This window comes from Alternaria arborescens (assembly GCF_004154835.1).
Source record: "Alternaria arborescens strain FERA 675 chromosome Unknown contig_42, whole genome shotgun sequence".
NCBI lineage: Eukaryota > Fungi > Ascomycota > Dothideomycetes > Pleosporales > Pleosporaceae > Alternaria > Alternaria arborescens.
The window spans coordinates 48,378-70,549 of NW_021167897.1; the positions used below are offsets into that span (position 1 = coordinate 48,378).

General features: G+C 50.5%; 10 protein-coding genes across 10 annotated transcripts; 7 read left to right on the forward strand and 3 right to left on the reverse strand.

Moving 5' to 3' along the window:
* Positions 1 to 700: 700 nt before the first annotated feature.
* On the forward strand, positions 701 to 2,004 carry AA0111_g10979 (hypothetical protein; the record flags this gene model as incomplete). The annotated part of the gene is made up of 3 exons (XM_028644791.1): positions 701 to 984; positions 1,049 to 1,850; positions 1,906 to 2,004. 3 exons carry the CDS (start codon positions 701 to 703, stop codon positions 2,002 to 2,004), a joined length of 1,185 nt encoding a protein of 394 aa, XP_028501405.1.
* A 1,250-nt stretch (positions 2,005 to 3,254) lies between these two features.
* On the forward strand, positions 3,255 to 5,030 carry AA0111_g10980 (hypothetical protein; the record flags this gene model as incomplete). The annotated part of the gene is made up of 2 exons (XM_028644793.1): positions 3,255 to 3,291; positions 3,475 to 5,030. 2 exons carry the CDS (start codon positions 3,255 to 3,257, stop codon positions 5,028 to 5,030), a joined length of 1,593 nt encoding a protein of 530 aa, XP_028501399.1.
* A 730-nt stretch (positions 5,031 to 5,760) lies between these two features.
* Positions 5,761 to 8,178, forward strand: AA0111_g10981 (hypothetical protein; the record flags this gene model as incomplete). Its single annotated transcript, XM_028644794.1, has 1 exon — positions 5,761 to 8,178. The coding sequence occupies one exon, from the start codon at positions 5,761 to 5,763 to the stop codon at positions 8,176 to 8,178; it is 2,418 nt and encodes an 805-aa protein (XP_028501398.1).
* Positions 8,179 to 8,979: 801 nt separating this feature from the next.
* Positions 8,980 to 9,984, forward strand: AA0111_g10982 (hypothetical protein; the record flags this gene model as incomplete). Its single annotated transcript, XM_028644795.1, has 3 exons — positions 8,980 to 9,015; positions 9,068 to 9,149; positions 9,200 to 9,984. The coding sequence occupies 3 exons, from the start codon at positions 8,980 to 8,982 to the stop codon at positions 9,982 to 9,984; spliced, it is 903 nt and encodes a 300-aa protein (XP_028501397.1).
* A 160-nt stretch (positions 9,985 to 10,144) lies between these two features.
* Positions 10,145 to 12,466, reverse strand: AA0111_g10983 (hypothetical protein; the record flags this gene model as incomplete). The annotated part of the gene is made up of 3 exons (XM_028644796.1): positions 10,145 to 11,937; positions 12,031 to 12,181; positions 12,347 to 12,466. The coding sequence occupies 3 exons, from the start codon at positions 12,464 to 12,466 to the stop codon at positions 10,145 to 10,147; spliced, it is 2,064 nt and encodes a 687-aa protein (XP_028501396.1).
* Positions 12,467 to 12,760: 294 nt separating this feature from the next.
* On the forward strand, positions 12,761 to 14,348 carry AA0111_g10984 (putative transporter; the record flags this gene model as incomplete). Its single annotated transcript, XM_028644797.1, has 3 exons — positions 12,761 to 12,871; positions 12,922 to 12,975; positions 13,029 to 14,348. 3 exons carry the CDS (start codon positions 12,761 to 12,763, stop codon positions 14,346 to 14,348), a joined length of 1,485 nt encoding a protein of 494 aa, XP_028501403.1.
* A 123-nt stretch (positions 14,349 to 14,471) lies between these two features.
* AA0111_g10985 (Uncharacterized protein) lies at positions 14,472 to 15,385 on the reverse strand (the record flags this gene model as incomplete). Its single annotated transcript, XM_028644798.1, has 2 exons — positions 14,472 to 15,083; positions 15,152 to 15,385. 2 exons carry the CDS (start codon positions 15,383 to 15,385, stop codon positions 14,472 to 14,474), a joined length of 846 nt encoding a protein of 281 aa, XP_028501402.1.
* Positions 15,386 to 15,615: 230 nt separating this feature from the next.
* AA0111_g10986 (hypothetical protein) lies at positions 15,616 to 16,863 on the forward strand (the record flags this gene model as incomplete). The annotated part of the gene is made up of 1 exon (XM_028644799.1): positions 15,616 to 16,863. The coding sequence occupies one exon, from the start codon at positions 15,616 to 15,618 to the stop codon at positions 16,861 to 16,863; it is 1,248 nt and encodes a 415-aa protein (XP_028501401.1).
* Positions 16,864 to 17,309: 446 nt separating this feature from the next.
* On the forward strand, positions 17,310 to 18,774 carry AA0111_g10987 (hypothetical protein; the record flags this gene model as incomplete). Its single annotated transcript, XM_028644800.1, has 3 exons — positions 17,310 to 17,321; positions 17,470 to 18,153; positions 18,208 to 18,774. 3 exons carry the CDS (start codon positions 17,310 to 17,312, stop codon positions 18,772 to 18,774), a joined length of 1,263 nt encoding a protein of 420 aa, XP_028501400.1.
* Positions 18,775 to 19,068: 294 nt separating this feature from the next.
* On the reverse strand, positions 19,069 to 20,571 carry AA0111_g10988 (hypothetical protein; the record flags this gene model as incomplete). The annotated part of the gene is made up of 1 exon (XM_028644801.1): positions 19,069 to 20,571. One exon carries the CDS (start codon positions 20,569 to 20,571, stop codon positions 19,069 to 19,071), a length of 1,503 nt encoding a protein of 500 aa, XP_028501395.1.
* Positions 20,572 to 22,172: the final 1,601 nt, after the last annotated feature.

A 22,172-nucleotide genomic window follows, 5' to 3' on the forward strand; every position in this document is an offset into this window, starting at 1 on the left:
AAAATGATAGCGGTTACCGCGGACGTTGTGCTAGGCCGGAGGAAACACAATCTTCTCAAGATGATCGTACACGTAGCTGATCTCAACCGAGGCAGCACATGTGTAGAGCTTTTCAGATGCAACAAAGCACTCATCCAGGTCGACGGCCCATGCAGGCGGGGTACGGTGCTGGTGATTTTGATAGCATAGCGCAGGAACTTCCGACAATGGACTAGATTGACTCGCAATAGCGCTCATCAGTTACGGTTTGGTAAATAGTCCTATTGGGTCGTCCCTGGCAGACGATAACTGGTGCGGGGCTTTGAGTGGGAATGATGCCGATTATGTCGAAACCGCCGACTAACTTGCAGGGATCGTCTAGAGAAGCTTTAGCCTAGGCATCTTAACCTAACATCCTCGCCGCAACGATGCAGATGAGCTCTTAGGCATGCAACGCACATGCGCTATCGAGCTTCCGCCACGAGGCAGGCCCTGTCTCAACCATTTGTACCGACGTACCGAGGATGATAGTTGAACGGGGATTGGTGGGCGCAATGGCCGCTTGCGAGGATGACAGGAGGCTCTTGGAAGAGTCAAGACGAGCTAATCCCTCATAGACTTCGAGAGGGTCGGGTCGCCGTAGTGGCCTGGGTCGTTGTAATAACCCAGCATGCGCACACGACCTAGGCAACCTCCGCCCAAGCTTCACCTTGATATCGCAATGCCTCCCCATTCCCCAATTGCATCGCATTTCTCAGGCAAGCTCACAAGTCAAGTTCGAAGGGTCTTGCCTGCGTATCTTGCCCTTCTCTTCATATTCTTGTTCTTCGCCAATACGCACTTTTTTACTACACCCATCCGGGCTGCTTCAAAGTACAGACGCGAGCTCAAGTACCAGCAACCGCTGCAATTGAACGGTGCAGTCATTCCTAGGAAGATCTGGCAAACATGGAAGGTTGGTCCTCTGGGTTTCGAGAAGCGCGACTCCGACTCAGCGAAGACCTGGTAAGAAATCGCCTCTATGAACTGCATATGAGACGTATATTGACTTCGTGCGCGCACCTTTCAGGCCAGCAAAGAACCCTCAATATCGGTATGAGGTTTTGACCGACGACAACGCAAATGAGTACCTCGAATGGCACTACGGTGCACATGGTATCAATAGACCGGACCTTGTCGACCTCTACCGAGAGCTCAACATAACAATCATCAAGGCTGATTTGCTCCGCTACCTCGTCATGTACGCCGAGGGCGGCGTGTATGCCGACATAGACGTAGAATGCCTTCGTCCCATCAGCAGATTCATACCTGAGCGGTACAACGAGCAGGATGTCGACATGATAATCGGCGTGGAGATTGATGAGCCAACATTCGCTGACCACGAAATTTTGGGGTCAAAGTGTAAATCCTTTTGTCAGTGGACGTTCGCCGCCAAGCCAAGACTGCCTGTGATGATGAGGCTCATCGAGAACATACAAGTCTGGTTACACGAGCTGTCGCACGAAAAGGAGGTTGAGATCTCGCAACTACACCTGGACTTTGACGAAGTCATTAGCGGGACGGGCCCTTCGGCATTTACCAAAGCTGTGCTGGAGCAGATGACAGCACAGAACCAAGGGAAGCCGGTTACCTGGGATCTTTTCCACAATTTGGCAGAGTCGAGGCTGGTCAACGGAATCCTAGTCCTGAACGTGGAAGCCTTTGCAGCCGGCCAAGGACACTCGGATTCCGGGAATCATGACTCGAGGGGTGCGTTGGTGAAGCACCACTATCATGCTTCGGGATGGCCAACGCTTCATCCACGACGCAATCACCCCATGTACGGCGAGGTCGAACAGTGTAATTGGAAGCCAGAGTGTGTAGCAGAATGGGTAAGTCAAACAGTAACCAAATTATAACACCAAGATCTGTGCTGATATCGTGAAGGACAAGAACGTCGCTGAATGGGATGCGTTGCCAAAGGAAGAACAGGACAAGCGTATTGCCAGCAAGCTGCCACCACCCGGAGGCGCAAAACCTCATTAGGCTTACGTATTGTGTATGTACGCAGGCCGGTGTTCTGATAGGATGCATGCAAGCGTTCGCCGCGGGTCGACATGGGTGGAAAGGAGATATTGGGTTGTTGGCTATCGCGTGGCGGGTTCATCGTCGAAGGCGAGTTCCTGTTGAGTTTGAACACTCTTCTTGTATCTCTGTAAAGTCTTGCAGGTGACAACTGTTGCAGCTACGGGCGTGGTCGATGGCATGGTGGTTGCAGAGCTATTGCAGCATGCCGACAGCTCGCCTCATGTCTCGAATTCGATCTTAGCGCATGACGCCATAGACCCATCCGTCTGTTGACCCCAGCAATCAACACATCACGACATGACTGGTTTTTGATAAAGATCTTATAATCCATTGCTGACTCGAGTCTTGACTGTTACTCATACACGTCCCTTGTTTACTACCCTTCACCTTCTCTTGCCTCAGAACCTACTACATAGGGTCTACTCGCGATCCGATCTCGTGCTAGATACAGAATTTCTGCCTCAAGAGTTCCTCAATATTGTACATCCCTGATCGCCTCTAGATATATGTCATTGACGGTGGTACGAAAGCTAGCCTCGATAAAATTGGTGGTTTTGATGGGAGAAGCTGATTGCGAAAGCTTAGATGTAGGCGTCCAGGGAAGAAAGCCTAGCCGACCAAGTGCCGGACACCAACGCTGTGTGGGACACGGTAGAGGATGCAACATTTTCGCCTTGTCGTGTCATGTTTCTTCAGGCCACCTCAGATGATACAGCGCTCACAACTTAGTAATCGGTTATAACGCGTTATTCAGATTGTACGTTATCGTACAGAAGAGACTGCGAGAAACTCAAGACGAACAGCGAGTTCGGTCCACATGCTTGCTTCGGCAGCTAGCGTCTTTTGAGCTGTGCACGGACAATGACGTTACATGTAATTTCGAGCCCCGACCTTGGAAAGCTGCCAGACTTCCCACTTTCCAACCACTCTACCATCAAACTCTCTTTTTTGCATCGAGTCGCGTCAGTAATTCGTGTGTGTCATGATCCAACCCCTTCATGTCGGCAATGTGGCGGGGCAACTTAAATTTAGCTGGAACATCACGCCGATGTGGTGGCTTAGCGCAACCATGGCACGCCGCATTGCCGTTTGCTCACCATCTTGACAGCTTCCGCCGCTAATGCACTTCCCACATTACTTTCCGCAATTGCATCGTGTTCTATTGACTGCGTATTGAGGTCTACCACTCCTGGAAAGCTTGCGACACCATGGATCATGTCAACGCATCCCTCGAGCTCATTCATCGTACGTATTCTGGTAGATAGTCGCTTGCAGCATCCGATGAAAACTCCGCTATCCTCCGAGTCTGATGCACTTCATGACCCGGTGCAAATCATTGCTGGACCAGAAAGCTATTTTTTACCTGCGGAACTCAAACATTAAACAAAGAACACACGACCGCAAAATGGGATGCTAACACTGCCATAGTCATTTGCGCAACTCTGATCTTCATTCGCGATGTCACGAAAGACGCAGGCAGCGTATCACACACAACAAACTTCTTGAATGAAACACTCGTCTTCTTGGATGTCTTTTCGAACGTCTGTTTTAGTGAGCTGACCGGAATCTTGCGCGACAGTCGAGTGCATCGTACCTTGACGAGTGATGTAGAGTACTCTCTATACTCGCTGAATAAGTCGCTAGCTGCGCATCGAGAGGCATGGAGGTACATAGGCAAAAGCCCTATACCTGGAGCAGGTCAGAGAAGCATCGAAGATCTGAAGCGCGGTCGCGCCGCATCGTTGGACGCTCAATATGAGCAGAGAGGCTGGAGAGAGGAGATGAAAGAGCGTTCGCAACTATGGCGCGAAAAGGCGCGACCTGGGCTGTACAAGGCGTTGTTCGGAGAAGAGGAGATGGCCACGCTCACCTTAAACTGCTTGCAATGGACTCATCGGCTTCGACAAACTTTGGAAATCGTCTTCCTTGGTATCGGTCCGCCAGATCCAGGGTTCGGTCGCACGAGACAAGCTGCCATCCTTGGCGTAGCAGAACAACTCGAACGCCAGCACCGAGCGGGTGCAGAGCCTTCGAATGATTACAATGCGCTTGTTGGCGCACTGAGGGACCCGATAAGCACCGAACAACCATCACACAGCCTCATCAAGACGATATATGACGATGGAGGTGAGGAGGTGGACGTGCTGGTTGAGCCTAGATCCGATAGCGAGACGCCCGCTGAATACATGTGTCATCTGACGTGGCTGTTACAGGCTCCTCATCAAACTGATGTATCGGTCAAGAGCGATGCCCAAGACGGCTATCAGCTGCACACCCTCAGCTGCATGGGTTTCATCGATGATCCACTGAATACGAGGAGTTTGATTATCTACCGAGCACCACAAAGTCATCCTTGGGCATCGAATCCACCGACTTTGCATGACATGATCTCGAAGGGTCCAACTGCAAGACCCTCGATAGGAAGCCGTTTTCTAATAGCGAGAGCGCTTACGAGTACATTACTTGAGTCGCACGCTTCTGGTTGGGTACACGGAAATGTACAGTCGCGTAGTATAGCTATGATGCCACGGTCCTTGAACGACCTCGAGTTGTCCCCCTTCTTCGTTGGTTGGGGCGTGCTCCAGCCTCTCGACGCTACGCACTTCGCATTGGAGCCGAATCTATACCGACATCACGACCGCTTCGGCCGACCATCGTCTGAATATTCCAATGAACATGAGATCTACTCTCTTGGCGTGGTACTTCTCGAGCTTGGGCTATGGCGAACGATGGCGAAAGTCTTCGCGCGCCGTATAGAAAAGTTTCCCATCTTTGATATAGCGCAGCAGCAAGATCTCTTTAATCGTGTGCACAATGCAACACTAGATTGGGCGAACAGTATCGACATCGAGAGAGAGATGGGAAAAGCCTACGCGCAGGTCGTACTCAAATGCCTCACTTGGCATTATGATGACCCGACTGAAGGCATGGTTGAGTTTCGGAAACAGGTTGTCGATGTGTTGACTACTGGATGTGGACTGTAGCGATGCATTACGCACATTCACGAATACTCAGTCTATATGTTGCCCATATCATTCTCCGCGGAAGAAGATGCCTAGACACAGCAGAGGCAAGAGTGGACGCGCCAATGAGACAATGTGTATTTGCTGGATCAAACCATACTCGTGGCGTCAAAGAAGAAAACGAACAAAAAGAGCGACAAGCCTATCGGTGCGCGAACCTTCTGATAAAAGAAGGCGACGTCTCACGCAATGTATGTTACCCATCTTTCTTCACAATTCGATAAGTCGGTGCATCTTGGCGCCATTATATATGTGACATTACTCTATGGCGGGCGCAGCATTCAGCCTACTCATCTAGTGGAGCTCTATATGTCAACTCTCAAGAAGCGCTGTGATCAATTTACGCTAGTGGTTCTCATTGCAGCCTTTCGGGAAAGAAATGAGGGTAGGTAAATTATGTCAGAACTCCCCCTTTCGGAGCTGCACGTGAGCAGCGATGCTACCAGTGTAAGTCGACCGATGAATAGCCCAACTCCGCGCACACCACAGGCACGACGGCCACTCTCCACCACGATCTCCACCAACACCCGACATCTTCCCAAACTTGCCAGCTCGACCGCTCGACCTTCCAACACTCTACATCACTGTCTCATAGCATATTTTGTTCTCGAATATCCATTTGCCAGACTGGACCGTCCCAGCTGACCCAACTGAACTCGCCTGCATCGCACAAGTCGGATATCGTTCGACGATGGAATTCAATGGCGACTACCAGCCGGAAGATCTACAATGGATTGCGGAGGATGTGGCTATGGATCTTCACCGGAGATGGGATGAGGTCCTTCAGCGGAGTCGAGATACCGCTGAAGACGAGGATCTACGGCGTTTTGCGAATTCTGAAGTCGAACGTCAGCGCGCAAAAGAAGATGAGGAGACCCGCCTTGCACTTTCCGTCAGTCAAGCAGAGTCAAATCAAGCAGAAGAGGCAGAATTTCAGAAGGCAAAGTTGGAGTCTCGCGTGGACGAACGTGCCCGAGCTGAACGAGCTGAGCGCGAACAGTTGGAGCAGGCCGTTTTAGATAGCCTGGTGACAGCTACGCTTCTTGAGCAAGAGCAAAAGGAGGCTATTGACAAGGCCAACGTTAAAAGCGAACTGACCGTGAAGCGTGAGCAGAAACGAAAGGCCGGAGAGCTTACCCGTTGCGTGGCAAAGTATATTATCAACGACTTGACCGAAGAGAAGCATATGCGGCTTAGTATACTGCTAAGTCAGGAAAAGGAGCTTCGATATAATGACGCTGCTGTTCTTCCGGCCACTCTCACTGTAGACGGCGGCAGACCCAGTGTAAAATCTCCGCATCCAGCAACTGCGGGTACCTTATCTTCGCCTCCAGTCAGGGCCGGTCCCTCTGTTCTATCAGTGCCTTCATCGGGTTCATTATTGTATCGTACGGAAGAAGAGAACCCTGGACGGAGAGTGGAGTTACTCAAAGTATCTCGCAGTACCCCGAGCGATTCGCGAATCAGCGAAAACCACTTGGTATACCCAGGCGCATTCCCAGCATCGCCTTCTCAGGCAAGCTCGGCAGCACGTGGTGCGGTGGGTAGACCAAAATCGAACTGTAGTACCCCATTATTACCAGGTGCATATGTTTCGTCTTATGCGGGCAGTACAGCACCTCATAGTGAGGCAGGATCGCTTCCTGGCATGCTATATGGGAAGAGGATGATCATAAGATGTCCTTTAAGCACCAGAAGATCCAGCGAGCGACTCTCTAGCACATATCCACCACCATCACAAGCGAACGACAGTCCGAATCGATCGGCTACAGTGTCTACTGGAGACACGTTCATCACAACTCGAGAATCGCTGTCGCCCCAACTCCATGCACAACCGCAGCGTGCTCTATCAGACTCCTGGCGAAATGAGTACCATGGAAGTCAACAGCGAGAAGCCCAAGAATCTCGATCATCCACGTCCTTCTCGCTCTATTCACTGCCGAGTAGAGCATCGTCTGTTGGTCAGCCGCCCTCGTCTCAAACATCGCGTGAGAGCGTTGCGCGTAAGCCTGTTGCAAATTCTCGGCCTCTAGCCCCCGTTGCTACTGTACGTCGACCACCAAAAGTCGCTGCCGATGCGGTAGTATCGGCAGCCGTAGCTTCGTCGCATCCACAGCAACTCTCGATACATTATCATATCAATGGTAATGGTCCTGTGACTATCAACAACTACAAAGTTCCGGAAAACACCACGTCATCTTTGTCCCTAGCTCAGCATGTGTCAACTAGAAATGGCGGAAACATTGCCAATGGTATGAAAGAGGGAATAATCGGCTTCAAAACCATAGCAGAAGTGAAGAGTGCGGCGAAGAATCTGGCGAGGAGTGCAACCCAAAGTGAACTGTGGTCTCGAGGGGAGGAGCGGGCAGCGATCTTGAGGAGGATAGGAAAGAGATTCAAGGTCGACTCTCCAAGGATTGAGTATGCTACAGTCAACGAGGTTGGCGGTTTTGAACGGGCCTCTGTTCCCGAAGTCCAGAATAACGTTGGTAGCATCGCTCCGTTACCGCAAACACAACAATGGTTTGTCACAAACCCTGACGCAAGTCGCTCGAATCTGAACACGCCCGAGGCCGGAGGATCTCCAAGTTCAGAACACCCGATGTCGCAGACTATTGGCGTTATCGCACCTAGAATGCCCTTGTTACAGCGATCGACAGCATCACCCTCACTATCGACAACAACTCAGCAGACGACAATGCGGCCTCCTCGATGGGATGAGTCGATGATCTTGGATGTGAATGGCGATGCAGTGACTCCGCCTAGCGGTCGGCAGTCGGACTTGACAAATCTTCCAAACGATGGTAGTATCATTCACGATGCTGCCGCTTCGAATCTACTCGATCATGGTCTTATGCCTCCGCCTTTGAACTTCGGTAAACGGACTAATACCGTGCTATGCAAGCCGCAAAACCTGGCTGGCATGTCTTCTACAACGCCATCGCAATCACCGCAAATGAGCGGTAATCCGATGTCTAGATATATGGCTCAAGTACAAAAGCGACCAGATGAGTGGCTACAGAGACCTGTACAATTCTCATTCGGAACTCAAGGATTAGCCCCTGGTTCGTCGGACAGTATGGCAGCGGAGGCGCCAACTCCTGGTTGAGTCAATGAGGCTCTAGGTCGCCGCAGCAAGTTTCCGCCAATCGATACTAACCTGGCGAATGTGCCTCCGGGAGAGCGAGGCATCAACCACTTCAATTCGCGGTCGATGGCGGATTACGGCAGAATGGCTCATGTAGGCAACCCAGAGATTATGGGGGTGCAGCGCGAACAGTACCAATAGACCTACAATCGCGCACCATGAGAGCGTCCAGGAAGAGAGAACTCGAAGGCGACCGCTAGAATAAAGGAGAAGGAGATACAAGAGCCCTTGAGGGCGCCATTTCGATTACTGAACAGGCATGGATCAGAGTTTCGAGCAGAGGGAAACGCGGTTCCGTACTCGGATAGCGTAGCTTCGCAACATGTGGTATATATTGTCAATTTTGTATTTCGGGAAAGGCGACCCAGATATGCTCAAGTAATCGTACTGCCGAGTGCGCGATGTAATGACTCGAGCTTCTCGTGAATATGCTATCAATGGTCTACATGGATCTCAACAAAGATACGCTGCTTTTGATGTATGGTTCAGCGACCATAGCAATACCCGTGGACCTGAGATAACGTTATCCGACGTTACGCACTTGGACTGGCGAGGAAACGTCCTATCGACCCACTCCGAGCAGGGGTGTCGGCCTGTCCAACAATTCCCGATCGATAAGCAACGGCAATGCATGCCGTGGCAATAAGATCAACCATGATACTACGAACTGGAAGGGAATAAGTATCCGAGATGTAGGCACAAGACCCTGATTATACACACTTTCGTAGCTTATTTTCGTGTTTTACAAAACTCCACATAAACATGGGCTCGATAGATATCGCAAGTGGAATGAAGACGGTATGTGATTGACGTGGAGGGTTACATAGCGTTTACTGATTCGATCGTGTAGACTTGGAGTCGCTTGGTGCGCTTTGTGGCAGCCGAGGACGGTTTTGAGCATATCGGCGAGCCGCTCGACACAGGACTGGATGGTATGCTAACATCTCGTCTTCACCAAAGGCCATTCGCTAATAAAATTCAGTCGGCGCAGCCCTCGCAGCTGGATCAGAAGTCGGAGTACGTGTTTTCACCGGTTCATCGGTCCTCTCCGTAGATGCACAACCAACAGCAGCAATCGCGACAATATCACGACTGTTGCCACCACTGTCAAAAGCCGAAGTCGGTACCATTCGCTGTATAGGCCTCAATTATCGCAAACATGCAAAAGAGATGAATCTGGATCTTCCAAACCACCCAACGCTTTTCTTCAAGCCTGCAACCTGTCTGGGTGCACCTAATGCACCATTGGTCATTCCGCGTCAAGCGACTGATGGGCAGGCAGACTACGAAGCCGAACTCGCCATAATCATTGGAAAATCGGCAAGGAATGTGAGCACAGAAGATGCTATGAATTACGTGTTGGGTTACACATGTTCGAATGACGTGACAGCGCGAGTCCACCAATTCAACGGTGCGCAATGGAGTTTTGGAAAAGGCTTCGATGGTTTCGCACCGCTTGGGCCCTGTCTCGTATCCGCGTCTTCAATATCGAATCTGGGCGACATCGAGCTCAAGACCGTACTGAATGGCGAGACGATGCAGTACTCCTTGGCGAATGATATGATCTTTAGTATAGCTGAGATCGTTGCGTACCTAAGTCAAGGGACAACATTAGAGCCAGGTACCGTGATCATGACGGGTACACCGCATGGTATTGGCGTCAGCAAAGTACCAAAGGTATGGCTCAAACAGGGTGATGATCTGAGAATCGTGATGAGTCATGGTATGGGAAGTCTGGTGACGCCAGTCGTGTATGAGAAAGCCTAAAAAAGGTGCTGACAGCGAATAAACATAATTCCGCGATGATCTTCAAGCGAGATCGAGTTATGGTGAAGATTTGATGATAGAGCTTTAAGTAGCTATGACGAATGTCGACACCACTCTTCAACTTGTAGAAGACATGCCAATTTATCCGGGGCTCAGTATCCTATTGAAAACCAAATAGCACCTGCTCTTGTGTGATGTTGTCCAGTACGTGCTCCCAGTGTTGCAAATCAGTAGGCTCAAACAGTGTCAAAGACGGGTCTCCCCATGGAGGTGCTTGCCATTGAAAGGGCCCGCCTGCACCTACCGCTGGTAAGCCGGGTACTGTTGCCGAGCTATCTTCAGTATTTGGCGATGTCAAGTCGATATTGTTAGCAACATGTGCAGTAGCCGAAGCATCGTTCGCTGTGTTAGGACGTGTTTCAGTACGGCTAGTGCGGAACTGGTCCGCTTTCTTGATGCAGAGCTCGATGATCTTGACCTCAGCTAGCGCGAACTCGTTGAGCCAAATGTCAGCTCTCTGCATATCACAGTACGCAGTAAGGTCTTCTAATATCGCACGGCATTTGGGCGAGTGCGGATCCTTAACAGCAATGATACCGAGAACTAAGGCACTGTTGAAGAGTTGGTGAGGACCCAAAGTCCACTTCAGGCGGTCGTTCAGGGGTTGTTGAAAGTAATCAATGCGCATTGCGAGGTCAGCGCATGCCGACGAGATGCATGCATCATGACTATGCCTGAAGCGATTGGTGATACTTTGACGTAGCAGATACGGTCGGTGAAGAGTGACACGGGCGAAATGGTACATGGAATGGAGATGTAAGCGGTTCCAGTACAAAAACGGATGTACATGATCCATAGAAGTATCTGGGTTCTTCAAGTGATAGTATTCAGGTAGCTTCGCTTCCCATGTAACAATCTCGTGGTCCAGCGAGATGACCGTGTCGTAAGAAACGGTAAAGAGGCCAAAGCAGCGATCTTGAATGTCGCCGATGATCTTTGCCAAGTCGTGCGCGAGGAAGTTGTAGACGCTCAAGGTAGGCGAAGAGATCGGAAGCTCTGGGATAGCAGAAGCGGCCTCATCAGGTTGATCATCCAACCAGACGTTAGTAGCTCTTTTGACTAAACACTGCTGGTCAACAATGGCGAATGGACGGCCGATGGCGAGAGCGATTGTCTTATCCAAAGTATAGAGATGACTCCACAGGCGCCTTCGTGTTTCAGTCTCTTTACGGGGGAGACGCCAACGCTCGCCATCGATATGCATACCTTGCGCTTGAGCCATGCGCATTGCGAAACTTGTTGTGAGCCAAGCTTCGGGTACCCTTCGCAAATGAATCAAGTAACGCGTGACCAGGACACCGGCACGGACGAGGTCTGTCGACTCTCCGTAGAAAGTTGGCGCGATAACTATAGCGCGTCTCGCAGCCCAGTAGAATCGTAATGATGTCTCTTGGAGATCACGTTGCACTTCGCCGTTCTTTGGGTGAGGACAGTCAAGGAAGGCACCGTACGCAAGGACGATAAACAGTAATGCCAACCACCTAAGATCGATAGATGCGTAGTCATCAAAGCCGAATTTGCGTTCCCAAAACTCATCATATTTCAGTTTGAAGGATTGAGGATGAATAGCGTCTATGGTCCAGTTCAGCTCGGTAAGGAAAACATGTACGAGGCGGTCGACACTGGCTTTATTGCGAGGCAGTAAGCCCAGCAGATCCCATATCTGCGAGAAGGGACCGCCGACATCTCGAAAAGACTGCGCCGACGCGGCTGCATGGCGAATTCCAGATGAGAGGTCCGGTGCGGGCTCCTCAATTATTTTTGCCGCCGCCTGCGGTCCAAAATATGATGAGCCAAAGAAGGAGGGCGCATCTCGGCTACGGAAGAGGTTACCCACTTGTGCATCTCTGGGTTCAGGTGAGGTTCTACTGTGCGTGGCTGTAGTATGTGTATCTTCGTGGTATGTTAGCCAGAGTCTGCGCAATGAGAGTATTGCAGGGACATTCGCGCTCTGCTGTGCGACATGTTGTGGCGATATTGACATACCTGTGACATTGCCTGAGGACGCTTCATCGCTTAGAGAAGCAGTGGGAACTTGTGAGGTTTGCTGGCGGCGAGCCTCAGCTTCTTCGCTGTACGTGCAGCTCGACGCGACGTCGCGTCTGCTGCAATTGAAGCATGGCAGCTCTCCGTCGCACTGGGAACATTGTCAGCCGCCGTCTAACCAACGCAGTCTGGCCGTAAAGACCATGCCACCTGCGTGACGGACGTGCTGCGAAGGTTTGCAGGTTTGTGTCTTGTTGGATACCTTACGCGTTATCGCAGACGCGAACTCGCAGGTGGCTGATTACGTCACACGCACCTTCTGCTTCCGCCGATGACACGCGACGCAGCTCTTAGCTTGTCGACCTCTCTTCCTCTTTTTGGCCAAGAAACCTCCATCACCTCTGTTGACCTCGCTCTCGCATCGCGATTCCATCATGTTGATGATTTCCAAAGATACTCATGATTTAGCCGACGGGTATCTCTGTCAATCGTCTGCCAATGCTTGCCTGGGGTACTAGTGCATCCTTCGCTGCATATCGTGCCCACTTTGGCAGGGCTCGCTATCTCCCCGCGTCGGACAATTGACAAGGCCCAGATCGGCAATAGATACCATTACATACCAACATGCATGCTATAAGGTATTCATCGTGGCAGATGCCTTTGGGTGCGATCGCTAGTCCACAGCGTGAGCTTTTCATTCAATCAATTGCCAGGAAACATCACCCGCAACATGTCGCATCCGAACCAGGATGATAAAGCCTTCGATGGCTCAATACATGAAAAGGATACACAGATTGGTGCTAGCGAAGAGATTCACATCGATCCAGTTGCGGAGAAGAGGGTAGGTGCAGCACACATGACTGGGTGTCACAAGCTGACCTGAATGTATAGCTTATCCGCAAACTGGATCTGATATTGTCTCCCATGATGGTCCTGGTGTTTCTGGTATGTTGAATTCGACTTTACAAATACTCTACTGTCTAACAAGCGTGCTTCAGGTCGCCTACCTCGACCGATCCAACATCGGAAATGCTGCTATCGCAGGCATGAATGAAGACCTAGGGCTCACTGGCAACCGTCTCAACGTCGCTGTAACGCTTTTCTACGTCACCTACATCGCCTTCGAGGTTCCAGCCTCTATATTATTGAAGAAGCTGCGGCCATCGCGCCTTATCCCTACATTTATCATCGGATGGAGTGCGGTTATTATTGGAGCAGCTTTCATTGAGAACTACGCCTCTCTCATAGCTACACGCCTGCTCCTCGGTGTCTTCGAGTCCGGCCTGTTCCCATGCCTGACCTTGTATCTGAGCATGTACTACAAGCCGCTAGAGCAAGCTCGAAGGGTTTCCTACCTTTTTGTTGCATCTGCACTGAGTGGGGCCTTTGGTGGACTACTAGCATATGGTCTGACAAATCTGCATGGCGCAAAGGGACTTGCGGGCTGGAGATGGCTGTTTCTCGTTGAAGGAATCATCTCTATGGTCGTCGGTATCGCCACAATCTTTCTGTTACCTGACAACTTCGAGACTGCATGGTGGCTCAATGAAGACGAGAAAGCTCTGCTCCGTGCTCGACACGAGAACGAACGACTCTACCAGGGCAAGTCTATGACATCAGACGCTTTGGACAAGTCCGAAGTAAAGCTTGCTTTCCGCGATCCGAAGGTATGGCTCAGCGCTGTATGCCAATTCTGCGCCAATACTTGTTCATTCGGCTTCTCAACGTTTCTTCCGGTGATTATACGTGGCTTCGGATACTCCAGCATTCGCACTCAACTTCTCACCGTACCTGTGTACATCTGGGCCTCAGTTGTATACCTCTTTATCGCCTTTTGCTCCGACTATGTCAATCGCCGAGCATTCTTCATGGTTCCTCTGGCATTGGTTACATCGATCGGTTACGCCATGATGCTTGGTGTCTCTATGTCCTCGACCGGGGTGCTGTACTTCGCGACTTTTGTCACTGCTACTGGCATTTACTGCGTCGTGGGCCTGAACGTTACCTGGGTGATCAACAGCAATGCCGGATACTTCAAGCGCGCCACCGCTATCGGTCTACAGCAAACCATTGGTAACTCTGCTGGTATCATGGCTGGGCAGATTTACCGCATCACGAATAACGATGGCCGCTACGTAATCGGTCACGCTATCTCGATTACAACTATCACAATCGCGGCATGCGGTTACGCTCTGATGTACTTTACTTTGCGCGGGATCAACAGGAAGAGGGAAGTCATGTCCATCGAAGAGAGGATTCGAGAGATCGATTCTGGGAAGCTTGGCGATCGCCATCCCGACTTCCGCTACACATCGTAGAGATGGAACTATGTTTAACTTTGTGACCATAAAGAATTTTGGACTCACTGTACTACATCATTGCAATCGAAGTTTGCGAGCGCCTCGCAACAATAGCATCCAATGTGTTTCTTCGCTGCTGAACTACACCGATGATCCAGGCTTCAGACCCTTGAATGTCTTCGTAATATTCGTTATCGCGTCCTCGACTGGCAAGCGTTCCATTGAGCTTGCACCATAAAAGCCATGCACACCCTTCGTCTTGCTAATCACATACTCCGCATTCTCTGGCTTTGCGATTGGACCTCCATGGCACAGAATGATGACGTCCTCTTTAATTTTCGTTGCGGCATCACGAATCTCTTGGATCAGTTTGACGCATTCATCCAAGCTCTTCCCACTGCTCGCACCGATACTTCCACTCGTTGTGAGACCCATATGGGCGACCAAGATATCGGCACCAGCGTTTGCCATCTTCTTCGCTTCTTCTACGTTGAACACGTACGGTGTGGTCAGGAGATCCATCTCGCGAGCCATCTTCATCACTTCAACCTCAGCATCATACGACATTCCTGTTTCTTCAAGATTCTGTCGGAATGTTCCATCGATCAAACCAACGGTAGGAAAATTTTGGATGCCGGCGAAACCGAGGTCTTTCAGCTGCTTCAAAAAGCGAGACATATCTCGGAAAGGGTCGGTTGCGCACACACCAGCCAGTACTGGCGTGGATTTGACGATGGGAAGAACTTCACCAGCCTGAGATTGTTAGCTATTAGACACTTTTCAAAGCTTTCCAAAGTTAACATCAAGTGAAGCGCGCATACCATTTCCAACACAACATCATTAGCGTTTCCGTACGGCATCAAGCCGGCTAACGAGCCGCGGCCGGCCATTCGATATCTTCCACTGTTGTATATAATAATTAAGTCGCCACCACCAGCTTCGATGAACTTCGCGCTCAATCCGATGCCGGCACCTGCGCCAACGATGATTTTGCCATTGTCGATCTGCGAGCGGAGGTTCTGCAGTATGCTCTTGCGATTGGTAGGGGGTGACATGTTGTCAATTTTGTATGCTATCGACTTTGAGTAAACGAATCAGGTATTGGACGTGGTATTATATTGTCTTAAAGTTACAGCGATGATGCTGAGAAAGGTTGTTGAAGTATGCACGATGACGTAATGCAAGCGCGGGGGATACATTACAGTGGCATGAACGTCTGCGACCCACGTCTTCACACGATATTCATATTATCATCAACTCATTGTCTCCTGGTGAGCACGTCATTATGTCTTCCAATCCCCGTGTTGTTCTTCTTGGTACTTGCGATACAAAATTGGAAGAGTTGTTATTCCTTCGTAAAGAAATAGAGCGGAACAATGTCGACGTGATGCTGATGGATGTGGGTCGGCGCCACAAGGAGTATGATGCCATCACAATCAGTCAACACCAACTGCTGGAGGATCATGGAGATGCAAAAGATGTGAGCAAGCTACCTCGAGGAGAAGTCATCAAGACCATGGCTGGCTGCGCTACCAAAGCTGTCAAAAAGCTATTCGATGAAGGAAAGATACACGCCGCGATCAACGCGGGAGGTTCAGGCGGTACGTCGCTCGCAGCGGAAGTGATGAGAACTGCGCTCCCTATCGGCTTTCCAAAGCTGATCGTGTCAACTGTGGCAAGCGGCGATACTGGGCCAATCGTAGGGGAAACCGACATCACCCTGATGTACAGCGTTGTAGATGTGGCTGGCCTTAACCAGGTACTCCGCAATGTGCTTAGCAATGCCGGAGCAGCCATAGCTGGAATGGCCCGCGCATACGCATCTCGCCAACAAGACGCAGCCCAGCTGACAAAGAAACGTGTTGGCATTACTATGTTCGGTGTCACCACGCCAGCTGTCGACTTCATCCGAAAACATCTCGAAGACAACTACGACATTGAGACGTACGTATTTCATGCTACCGGCCACGGCGGGAAAGCAATGGAACGACTCATCCAAGAGGGTGGGCTGGATGCAGTTCTCGATCTTACCACTACCGAGATATGCGATCATATTACCGGCGGTGTCATGAGTGCTGGTGAGCATCGTCTCGAAGCCGCCGCAAAAGCCGGAATACCAAATATCGTCTCCGTAGGCGCGACTGACATGACAAACTTTGGTCCCAGAAGTACAGTGCCGGAACGGTACAAAGATCGCAAGCTGTATGAACACAATCCTGTCGTGACCTTAATGAGGACATCAGTAGACGAAGCAACTCAAGTTGGCAAATTTATTGCAACGAAATTGAGGCATTGTGCAAAGAAGCCCGGGGCAATTCAGGTCTGGTTACCGAAGGGTGGTATCAGCATGATCGCTGTCCCTGATGGGCCTTTTGAAGACCAACAGGCGGATGCTGCGCTCTTCAGTGCGATACGAGAGGAACTTCGGGGTGGTAATATTGAAGTTACCGAACACGAGCGAGCGATTAATGATGAGGGATTTGCGCACGATATCGCGGAGGCGCTAGTCGCCAAGATGGGAGTTGGTCGGTAAGCAAATTGGGGTAATTGCGTGACTTTGAGAAGGCGCAGCGAAAGATGGCACAGCCAGTCCAGGAGCAGTTTCCAATGTCAAATACCATCTTCCCAAGCTCTTGGCTCTGACACGAGGTGCATGCGCCTGACGGCCATGGGACCGTGCCACTTCCAACACGCATCGCCAGGCATCTTCACGCCTGTATTAGGCGGCGCGGCCGTTGCAGCGCCCCTGAATTACTATCCGAGATGTCAACAAGCCTTTTTGGGCTCAGGCGTTCTGCGCTAACTAACCGTTGGACGACCATTGGTGACACTGTAAGGCGGCCGAGATCCACATAACTAGCGTCATGCTACGCCTGCGAACATCGTCAACTGCTTTCCGGTCTCTTGTTCTTGAGAGTGCTGCATTCCCACTCTGTTTTCCTCTGTCGTTACGCAATCACACTCGTTCTATTTTTCAAAATGTTCGCACGCGTCAGTGTGCTGTCACTCGCTTTGTCATGCATTGTTAGTACTACCGCAGCGCTCGACTTGGATGTCCAGAACAAGGGTAATGACGATCTTCTCCACTTGCGCGACTACGATGCTAATGTGTACAGACTCTATCATACTGGCCGCGTAGGCTCTTGCAGGTGGTCTCGTTAAGTTCTACAACGACTCCCTTTCCAAGGATGGAATCCCCGGCCTCTTTCCAGACCCCTACTTCTGGTACGAAGGCGGAATCATCTTCAACGCATTGATCGACTACTCTTATTTGACTGGCGATAAGCAATATGACTCTATTGTATCTGAAGGCATTCAGGGACAGCTTGGCGACCACCCCGGCCTTGCCTTCTTCCCCGCTAATCAGACCGCGCAAATTACCAACGATGACCAAAGCTTGTGGGCTCTTGCAGCAATGGCCGCCGCGGAATCAGATTTTCCAAAGCCGGAAAAACAATCCTGGGTGGAATATGCTGCCCAAGTGTTCGATGCTCAGGTGCTACGCTGGGATGATAAGAGCTGTAACGGCGGTCTTCGCTGGACTATCTTTACTTTCCAGGCAGGATACGATTACAAAAGTGGAGCTGCCAACGCTGACTTTTTCCTCCTGGCTGCTCGTTTGGCCAAATTTACCGGCAACGAAACGTACTCCGAATGGGCTGACAAGTCTTTCACTTGGGCAAAGGACATCGGTATTATCAACGACGAATATGCTGTGTTTGACGGTGGTGATGCCACCGAAGATTGTCGCGATATAAACGGATTACGGTGGACAAACCTGCATGCCGCCTATACGGAGGGCTCTGCTATCATGCAGAACATCGTAAGCACTTCCTAGTACAGTGTGCTCGGGCATCATACTGACATACGCCACCAGACCAACGGCAAGCAGAAATGGACTGACGCACTCCAAGGCCTCGTGAACTCATCTGCCATCTTCTTCCAACAACACGACGTCCTCACCGAAGTAGCATGCGAAACGAACGGGAAGTGCGATGTCAGTATGCGCGCTTACAAGGGTATGGCCATAAGCTCTTATGCTCGCGCAGTCGTTGCCGCTCCTATCATTGCAGAACCTCTCACCGAAAAGCTCGAAATCTCCGCTCAAGCTGCTGCCGGCACGTGTGGCGGAGATTTCTACGACGTTCAGTGCTCGCTAGATTGGGCAAATTCCACCGAAGGCATGTGGGAGGCTGCTGATGCTAGTGACGGGAATCTGAATGAAGTGTACGATGCGCTGCAGGCGGTGCAGGGTTTGTTATTCTCTCAGACCGCGCCTCCAAACGTGACAAGTTCTGGGAACGGAGATAATGCGACGCAGAAGGTTGGTGCATCAGGTACATCGGGGGCTGGAGCGCCCAAAGAGACGGGCGCAGCGGGGACCATTGCTGCGAGTGTTACGATGGTTCTGGCTATGGCTTTTGCTGCGGCGCTGAGCTGCTAGTCTGGAATTGAAGCGGATCCTTCCGTTCTAATGCTACTCCCGGACCCCTTATCCATGTACAAATGTGCACGCTATATGTGTCGATGTCGAATTCGATGTCTCTGGCGCGTGGAACCTATAAAGTAAGAGCAAGCTTCTGTGTTCACTTTCTGGGACTAGTATGCGAGCGCTCATTCCAGATCTTTGAATGCATGAAAAAGACTAATGCACTCAGTTGACTAACAACTGCCGGGCCGGCTGGCCGTCGTCGAAGTGTCTAATGTTCGTTGCTTTACGATGGTTGTGCCAAGCCTGTCAATCGATTTGAAAGGATGAAAATGGCTCAGTCAAATCCGCCTCGGGCGAACACTGTGGCACATCGACCTCACTCTCGGTGTCGACCTCGATATCAATCTTGTGTATTCGCCATTCGTGGATAACCTTCGTTTCAAGCAACTTAACGGTGATACTGAAAGGGTTGCTATGGTAGTATGTGACTAGCTTGCCCTTGATATAGCAACATATTTCTGGACCTTGCCGCGCGAGCCAGCAGTAGCTGACCAAGTTATCATTAGCAACGTATCGGAGTGAAACATCCCAAACACCGGTAAGCCCGGAGTATAAATCGATAGCAACCGTGAAGGCTTTATGGTGAGGCTCCGACCAGTTTTCGAATGTCATGAACAAGACGTTCGTCGAAAAGTTGTGATTGACGAATGTATAGCTTCCTGACTTGAGTTCTATATCCTCGCTAGGGGTTGAGCGAAGACAATCGTAAGAAAGCCAACTTTTAGCATGTGTAAAATGGTAGAGCATGCTACCTAGGGTAGGCGATGGGCTAACGATGAAACACTCATTCTTCCCTCGCAGTGCCTGCTCTTTGGCACGCCCATCATGGAGCAAAGTCGGGCCATTGCTCATGAGGATAACAGCTTCAACTTTCGACCGAATCAGATCTCCAACGTCTACTGGCACCGTCCCCCAGTCTTTTCCTTGATGACGATAAGCTCTTCGTGCCAATCGTCTATTCGCAACTCTCGCGTGCGGCGGGTCTAGAGGGAAAAGGAGTATACCGAGCATGTTTCCCTGCTTCCTCTCGTCTAGTGTGCTGCGGACGCATCGGAGAACCCTTATCAACCCCGCCACAATGCCCCTTGTTGATCGCATCTTGATAGGTAAAGTAGGAAGATGGATGTGTAGACCGATATTACTCTTAGAAAACGGTATAGTTGATCCAAGGGTTCGTTCGAGGTTCATAGAATACCGAAAACTCTCCGGCGATGCTGCTAGAAGATCGGTGAATCTTGCGGATGAATACGACGTAGGCTGCACATTCGGGCAGGATTGGAATTCAGTGCTTAGACTCCAAGCTAAGATTGAGTCATCATCTGTCCGGTGCAAGAGCTCTTCTTGGAGTCGAACGAAGGCTCGTCCACCCTCTCCATACAAAAGTGGCATATTGAGCTCAAATATTCCGAGCAGGCAATAAGCTATATCCTCTTCTCGAGTAGTCTTACGTAATGATGCCCAGGACATCTTCTTGGCAATGCAGAATTGATCCAAACGAGGCGCTTGCGTCGGCGGTTTGTGTCGACTGCCAAAGCTCGCTATACCATGATATAGAACCATTTCGTCGATTAGGGTAGTTTCGGAGATAGAAGCTGCAAGATCTTGCCGAGTTCCTAGTTGTATCCAATTTCGATCGTAGAAGATCACTTCTGGGGGTGCGATCAGCTCCTGTAGCGTCCAGCCGCGGGTAAACCATCGACTCGCTCCCAATTCTGTTCCCACATTGTTTGTAGAGACATCGTCTAACATGGCGTAGCACCGAGTTGAGTCTCTATACCACACATACATCGAGTTGATTGCTTCGGAAAGTTCGGCGCTTGAGGTTTTGTCAATGCAGCAGGTATCTATCCATGCATAATATAGTCCGTGTCGTAGAGCCTGTTCGCAGGTATGCTTAATTTTTCTGTAACCGGATTTTGCGATTGCTGGCGCCTGATGTAGAGGGAGATCCGAAAACGTCACCTCTTCGCCGCCCCATGTGTGAGACAAGATGGCGTAATCTGGAATGTGGTTTCCAAAAAATTCTTCGAGCTCAAGACTCTTGCAATTGATTAGACGCATTGATGAAAAGAGATATTGATAGCAGTAGTGGGGTAATGTATGAAGGGAGATGGGTTGCCTCCAGGTGCGATAGAGAAAGCAATAGGCTGATTGAGACTTCCCCGCTTCTACGCCCGCGCAAGGCTGAGCGATACGTGTATGATCTCATACTTGATGTTTGCACATGTACCGGTTTATGTGGCAATGAAGAGCGATTGATCTTAGTAGAGCTCAGTGACCGAGGTATCAATCGCTGCTCCGCCCTGCAGCCGAAGTTTCAGCGCGTTTATTTGAACCTTCCGTTCTGGGAAAGCATCTCTATCGCTTACAGTGGCGATGAGGAGGCTCGGGTGGCTCCCCGGCAATCAAAGCGCGTCGATGTTGAAATTTGGATCATAATGTAGCTTTTCATATGATTTCCAATAAAAGCCGATCAGACGCTGGAGTCACTTAGTCGGCGTCCAACGAGACCCACAAAGGAGTCGTTGTTACTCTAGAGCGTCATTGTTATCTGCACGTCTAGCCTGATAAATCTTATTGAACTTCCATGCATTCGGTTCAGTGTAGAGCATGTAGAGCGTTTGATGTGTGAGGTTGTTCGTGCGACAAGTCATTATCCAGAAGAGGTTGGTTCGAGACATCAGAAGTTCAACAGGCTGGAGATCGCGTCTTAGTCGCGTCGCGCCGCGTGGACTTAAGTGGGGCAATCTGTTCAATGACCAATTGGAGGAAATCTGACGAAGGTTGAGCTAGAAGAACCGCCACCCCACCAAACAGGATGCATCACAACTTGCTGCAACAAATACGCCCTACCACATCCTCTGCCGCACATATCTTTCCGGTGACATGTGGCCTATTGGCGTCGGCTTGTTAACCAACGATTGGACCGAATGCGATGTCAGAGGAAGGGCACAAGCAGCATTCATTTCGTGGCAAAGCCTGCTCTTCTGAGCAGGCTCATGTATGCTGTGGCATCTATCCCCCAGCCACATGTGCCACGCATGGATTATTCGATCTCTAGCTGTTGCGGATGGTGTCACTGCAACGATGCTGGCGCTCGACGACGCTCAAGAAGAAGATGTCTGCCTAAGTGCGGTGCGGTGCAGCAAGTACGGTAATCTTCTAGAAACTTCGTCACCCATAAGTACAGATGTGATCCGGGAATTGCGTAAGCATTGCTATCAAAATCATTCAAGTACTGCGATCGCAGATATCGCGCTATATGCGACAGAAAGCCATATCTTTGTAATTTCAGTCTAAGGTACTTTCTGGTAGTCACGCTCCAGACGGTGCTATGGGACAGAAATATT